Consider the following 7,025-nt stretch of genomic DNA (forward strand, 5'->3'; position numbering starts at 1 on the left):
CAACCAGTTAGGAGGTTGCAGTAACAGTAGTAGGAATGATAGAATGCATCGATTTGAAATATTTAGGGGATGGGATGGGAAGGACAGATACGGGAGGTGAGATAGGTGCCCTGGAACACTCCCGGGTCTCAGTCTTGGGCATTTAGGTGGATGGTGGAGCTTATACTAAGCCTGGAGAGAATGGAGCATCTGATTTGAGCTGGGGTAGAGTATTTTAGGTATACTGAGCTTGAGATGTGTGTGAAGTACCTACATAGCTGGCTTAAGCCTCTGCCTCTTAAGGTGATAATCCTGCTCTTTGCATCAGTGCCAGGCACATGGCAGGCCCTGTTGTTGAAGGAAGGAAAGAAGGAACTCTATGTGGGTCTGGGGGTCAGGAAAGCTGGAGATATAAAATTAAGTATTCTCAAGGGCACCTGGGTGGCTCAGTTGGTTAAGCAGCCGACTTCAGCTCAGGTCATGATCTCATGGTTCGTGAGTTCGAGCCCCGCAATCAGGCTCTGTGCTGACAGCTCAGAGCCTAGAGCCTGCTTCAGATTCTGTGTCTCCCTCTCTCTCTCTGCCCCTCCCCTGCTCACACTCTGTGTGTGTGTGTGTGTGTGTCTCAAAAATAAACATATAAATAAATAAAGCATCATCAGTATTTAAATGGTTTAACTCAGAAAAGTGGATAAAAATCTCCCAGGAATATATAAAGGTGGAAGAGGGTGAAAAGAACCCTGAAGAACTCACGCATTTATGAGAAAGGTAATAATAACAATGTTCACATCTAATCCTTACTCAGTACCATATGTTTCACTTCCCCTTTAGTTGAAAATATTTTCCCTTTATATATGTGACCCCTCCCTGAGAGCACTGATCCTGGTAAAGGTGTGGGGAACTAATGTTTTCACTCATAATAACAGGTAACATTTATTGAGTTTACCGAACGCAAGGCATTGTTGTAAGCACTTTACACGAAACCTGCAAGCACAATTAAATGCTAATGAGGAACTTCAGACGGAGAGTGACGATACTGGACAGAAGGGATAATTAAAAGAGCAAGGGCTCTGGGAAGGGGGCTAGCCTTGGACAGTCATAGGGACGTCTCTTCCACTACGTGGAGGACAGAGGCAGAGAAGTATGCTTTTAAGTTTTAAATCTTTAAACACTTAAATCTAAATTCCACAGCTGCTTGGAGTTTATTTTCCACTTGGTGCAAGGCACGTGGTTACAGGGTGTAAGGAAAGCTTGCCTGTGGCTTGGATAGGAAAGACTGGGGTTCTCTCAACTTTTTGGTGTTTTGCTGTTTTGTTATAAAAGAAACCAATTGCTTCTGCTTGAGGCAGCCTACCTAGTCTAAAGGGAGGTCAGAGGTTCTGATGAGCCTAGCACCTCCTGGTGGTGGCCACTCAGGACTGGGGCTTGGTGTTGGCTCTGCCAGGCTCGCCACCAGGCTGCTTCCTCATGGCTTCTCAGAGCCAAGTCACAGGTGATCGTGCCACTGGAGGCCTGGGGGAGATTCTGAGCATTCTGGGGACTCCAACGCTGTAGCCATGAACTACTTTGGGAAAGTGTACTTCCCAAAGAAGTTTACCAACCAAGTCAGCCCTGGGGAGACAGGGGTGGTGAGGGATGGCTTCCCTAGAATACTCTGCACTTCTGCAGAAGTTGTTACTGGAAGTGGAACCCAGGGGGCACTGGTAATCGTCATGGGTGACCATGAGTGAGCAAGCTGCTAGAAGGGATGATTGCCATGCTCGTCACTTGTGGTCGGGTGGAAACCTCTGTGCGACCCCTTGCAGGCTTGGGCCCGCAATCACGGGTGGCAGGGACTGAGACACAGGCCAGGGAGCCCATTTACAGAGGAGACCGAGGAAGGCCGTTCCACGTGCGCGGTGAGGGGTCTACACCCAGATCTTTATAGAATTGGTTTTTTGTAGAATTCCTAATAACTTAAAAACAACAAAACTCTAAGATGGCGTTTTAATTTGCTTACAGTAGTAATAACAAAGTGCTACGGGGATTAAGGAAGAGGAAGCAATTCTGCTTTAAGTTCGGTGGGCAGAGGTGGAAGTTGGGCAGATTCACCATTTCTTGAACACCTATTAAGTGCCAGGTGTATCTGATGCATTAAGGATCCCAAGATGGGCAACATGTGGAGATTATCTGGGGCGGGCCTCTGCTCCTCTAGGCTGGCTAGCACCATTCCCCAATCTTCTCTTCCAGGACCTCAATTTCCCCTTGAGGATTGTGCATGCTCACTTTGTTGCCTTGATGGACATATGATCAGGGTGCTCTGGCCATAGGGTGGACCTGAGGCTCAGAGTTCTTCTCTGGGAAATTTTATTTTGTTAGATAAGTAACACAAGAAATAAGAATGACTGGATCAGAGCACCTGGGTGGCTCAGTCGGTTGAGAGTCTGACTGCAGCTCAGGTCGTGATCTCACGGCTGGTGGCTCTGTGCTGACAGCTGGACGCCTGGAGCCTGCTTTGGATTCTGTGTCTCCCTCCCTTTGCCCCTCCCCTGCTCTCTCTCCAAAAATAAACAAACATTAAAAAAGAAAAAGAAAAAAAAAAAGAAAAGAAAAGAATGCTTGGATCATCATCCCAAAACATAGGACCTGCAAAGATCCCCAGGAGTTCCTGTTCCCTTAACCCTCAGACATTATCCTTATCCAGGTCTTGTCCTTCCAAAGGCTGGTCCTTGAGCCCTTCCTTCCATTCCAGGAGCCACCCCCACATACTTCAGAGATTCCTATTTTAATAAGGTTAGTCAGAGCCAGCTTCCCTTGCTTGCAACCAAAGGATTCTGCTCAACAGACAGGCACACCTCATTTTATTGCACTTTGCGGATATTGCAGGGTTTTTTGTTTTGTTTACAAACTAAAGGTTTGTAGAAATTCTGTTGAAAGTCTGCAACTGAAGGGAAGGTTTGAAACAAGTCTATGGGCACCATTTTTCCAACAGTATTGGCTCACTTTGGGTCTCTGCCACATTTTGGTAAATCTTGCAAACTTTTTAATTATTAATGTATTTGTTATGGTGATCTGTGATCAGTGATTACTACTTATTGAAAGCTCAGATGATCGTTAGTATTTTTTAGCAGTATTTTTTAAAGGTATGTACATTTTTTTAGACCTAATGCTACTGCCACACTTAATAGGCTACCATAAAAACATAATTTTTATATGTGCCGAGAAGACAAAATGTTCATTTGACTCGCTTTGTTGCAGTGGTCTGGAACTGAACGTGCAGTATTTCTGAGGTATGTCTGTAGCCACCTACAGAATGTGTGCCAAAAGAATGGCAGCTGGGTGGGACTGTAATTGATCCAAGATTGGTAGCCCTCTCCCTGACCCCTTTCTAAATGTGTTCAGTCTGTACCATGGGGATGGTACCATAACACAGCTCTTTGGAGAGGCTGACACATCACAGCTAGAATTCACCTTCTCAGCCATAAAGTCACATTTTTCAGCCTCTTCTGGGTGCCATACTTAGTAAGCTTTTAAGGAATATCTTTGGAGAAAGCTATCAATCCTGGCCCAACAGTTATAACTTCAATTCATGTTCACCATTTCAACATCATTTCAGCCACCCACACCATTACTATACTCTGGTACAGAGAGATCTTTGTGAAACCTCTGCTGATCTACAGGAGGTCTTCTCAGCTTCCTTTATGCCACTACAGTAGCCTGTACTGCCCCCTTTAATGGACGTATCATACCACATTGTCATTATTTGTCTAGCTTTGGTAGTAGCCGTGAACTTTTTGAGGTCAGAGTATAAGGGTCAAGCACAGTGCTTTGCACTAAACGTAGAAGAAACAATAACCAAATATTATCAGTAACAAAGTCAGGAAAGAGTATAGGTAAAGACCACAAGAACCAAATCCTTCAAAAATAAGACTGAGAACCAGTCAGGAGATATAGATCATCTTACAAAAACCAAAAATGACCAGTTCATACTCTGAAAGAGTAACTTACTGGAAATCAATCAGTGACAGGTCCCGCACCACTGAGGTCCCCGACAATGTTCTCTGCACCAATGTGAAACCATCCCATTCTTCCCCCATGGACATAGCCCTGCTGCATAACACATGTAAGTTTCTGTTTTCATGTGTTCTCTCCCACATAAATTACTCAATTCAGTCCATTGTCAGGTTAGATTTCAGGGCAAAGTTTATTTGAAGAAATTAAGTAACTGTGAAAATCTCCCCATTCCAATATCTACTCTTCTGTCTCTCAATCAAGGGGCTATCATGTGAGTGGGACGGAAAGGAAGAGCGTGTGGTCCTACTGTGCAGTTACTCTCCAGTATGTGCGCTCTCAGCCTCTGCCAACAGACACTTGTTCAAAACAGTGGTGCTACCCTGAGAGCATTTTAGGTCAGTGGCCACCTCCTGAGTCACATTCCAATCACTGTGATCAATATATGGGTGATCAGTGGTGGACAAAGGTAAGTAAGAGGCACAGACTGTTGAGGGAATATCCTCTATAAAAAGAGGGCTCCAGGAATGACACATGGAATGCTCAAGTCTGTTAAAGTGCTCGACTACAATATTAAAAATAGAAGTGTTGGGAAAGTGAGAGCAAGTTATGATCTGAGGGGCTTCTGGAAAGACCTAACAAAAGAAAGCACATAAAAAGAACTCTACCTAAATCATTTCAGCAATGATCAGGGAGAAAACATTAGATTCTGAATTACTAGACCTTAGAATCAAATATCCCAACATGGAGACCGGCTCCTTTAACTCCTTGTGGAGACCAAATGCAACATTTAGTCACCACTTCTTTTTGCTCTCTTTTCTCAGCAAACTTGTAATCTGCAATCTGGTTTCCTGTATGAAAGGTCTATTATAGGCCAGTGATCAAATTCTGTTATGCCCTAGAAACCACCTTCCTATGGGGTGGTTAGCAAAAACCTGGAGATGAGAAATCTGAGTTTCCAAATCTGACAGGTTGACACCCACACTTACGAACAAGATGTCCAGAATGTATCTACTCCCTTGGCATGATTTCAAGATCCGAGAGTGGGGTGCAATGGGGAGGGGAAGTATCCAGCAGCAGCAGTGGCTCTCTTGTACTAGAAATCAGCGCATGGCCTTGGCAGTCAGTTGTAAGTCCAGTGGGCAGTGGCCCAGCCCTGGCCTTTGCATAGGTCCCGATGGCGAAGGAAACAGGCATGGACTCGGAACCGACGGCCGCAGTGGGGGCAGGCATGCAGGGCTCCAGCATGGGTCTTCATATGCTCCGTGAGATGGTGCTTCAGCTTGAAGCGCTTATTGCAGATGCCACAGCCAAAGGGCCGAAGGCTGAAGGTCAGCATGATGTGTCGGTCTCGCTTTGGCTTCACTGCAAACCGCTTCCCACACAAGCAACCAAAGCGTTTTCCATCTGCAGGGGGTGTACCTCCTAACTTCACAGGCCCATGCACAGCCTGTCCTGCCCCCCCAGGTCCCCCACCCCCTGACAGGATTTCATTCCCATGGAGATCCACTGGTTTCCAGGATGGACCTCCTCCTCCTCCTCCATACGTTGCCCCTGCTCCCGAGGGCAGCAAGAACCCTAGCTCTCCATTCCCTTCAGCGTCCCCTCCAGGAAACGCTTTGGTCTCCTCCTTTGCTCCTCCAGACGGAGTTCCACCTGCTGATATCTCTTCTTTAGGCTCAGAGGGCTCCTGCTTAATGTAGAAGACTTTGGGGGGTAGTGCAGTATGAGGGGCAGGAGGCTCAAGTGGTGCACTCTCACCCTCTGGAACCCTGCGGGGAGTAGTGGATACCGGCAGTGGGTGAGATCCATGAGGGCAGGGAAAGCCCCCCGATACTCTCTGAGGCTGAGGAGTCTGAGAGGGTGCTGTTGACCCCTGGTCCTCCTCCTCCTCCTCCTCCTCTTCCTCCTCCTCCTCTTCCTCCTCCACTTGAATCTGTAACACATCTCCCAGTTCACTCCCCTCCCCTAAAACGGGGCTCTCGGTAGAGGTGGAAGACTGCACTGGGGTCTGGAAAGGGGAAGAGCGGATGCACCAGCCTCCTGGAGAGGATGTGGTGGAAGGAAGTGTGTGGTAAGAGGTCCCCCCACGGGCTGAAATTCCACCACCTGAGGTTTCTAGTTCCCTAAGAATCTCTGAGCACTGGTCTACCACTTGCCACATCTGGAGGCCACTGGCCACAAGGAGGTGGGCAGGGAGAGCATCCAGTGGCAGACGGAGGCGCCCGGAATAAATGAGCTGGAGCAGCCCCTCGAAGGCATCAGCTTCAATGACGCTGGGCAGAGTGAGACGTGGCGCATCCCCCAGAAGAAGTTTGTCATGGAAGTAAGGAGAGGCAGCAGCCAACACTGCTTTGTGGGCCCTAAGTTCCCGGCCCTGCACCAAGAGGGACACATCACAGAACTTTCCCTCCAGCCTGTGGCGGTTCAGGGCTTCCAGCAGCAGTGAGCTATGCTGCGGGAACTCGATCTGGATCGTCCGTGGGGCTGAGTTGCAGACCGGGGACGGGGCGACGGGAGGCAAAGGCGTCGAGGTATCCATTTGGCCCCCTCAGAAATAGAGATCCCGGAGGATCGAATACGAAAGGTGAGGGGCTGGGGGCGGAGCCCACGCAGGACGAAAGCTGTGGAGGAAAGAAATGGGGGGTCACAGAAGCTCTGGGTAGGGGCACCACGTCTCCTCATACCGCAGGAGCCTCCCCAACCCAGCATGCGGAAACTTTTCGGTCCGCGGCGGTTTCCGCAGATCCCGCGCACTCACCCACCAAGGAAATAAGAACTAAACAACTACAGCAAATGACCAACCAGGGTTTAACTTCAGGGCCTGTGAAGGAGGATGAGGAGGTCCTTCCAGCCACGCGCCTGACCTCGCCGGCCCCCGACGGCTCCTGCCCTCCGAGCTCCGCTCCTTCTCACGCCCGGAGCACGGCTCTCGGGAAGCCGCAGCCACCGGGAGACCCTGAGCGACGGCCGGGGGGCCCTTTCCGCCGCCCCGCCCCCGCCGGCACACACGCTGCACGGGCCCCGAGAGCCACCGCGGCCACCTCGCCGTCCCG

At 49.0% G+C, this 7,025-nt stretch overlaps 1 protein-coding gene across 1 annotated transcript; it reads right to left on the bottom strand.

Annotated features, from left to right (window-relative positions):
- Positions 1-4,143: 4,143 nt before the first annotated feature.
- ZBTB9 (zinc finger and BTB domain containing 9) lies at positions 4,144-7,025 on the bottom strand. Its single transcript, XM_077754760.1, has 2 exons — positions 6,775-7,025; positions 4,144-6,593 (listed from the first exon to the last, which is right to left on the bottom strand). Exon 2 carries the CDS (start codon positions 6,509-6,511, stop codon positions 5,093-5,095), a length of 1,419 nt encoding a protein of 472 aa, XP_077610886.1. The 5' UTR covers positions 6,512-6,593; positions 6,775-7,025; the 3' UTR covers positions 4,144-5,092.

The sequence above is a fragment of the Crocuta crocuta genome, unplaced genomic scaffold (genome assembly GCF_008692635.1).
Source record: "Crocuta crocuta isolate KB4526 unplaced genomic scaffold, BGI_CrCroc_1.0 scaffold132, whole genome shotgun sequence".
NCBI lineage: Eukaryota > Metazoa > Chordata > Mammalia > Carnivora > Hyaenidae > Crocuta > Crocuta crocuta.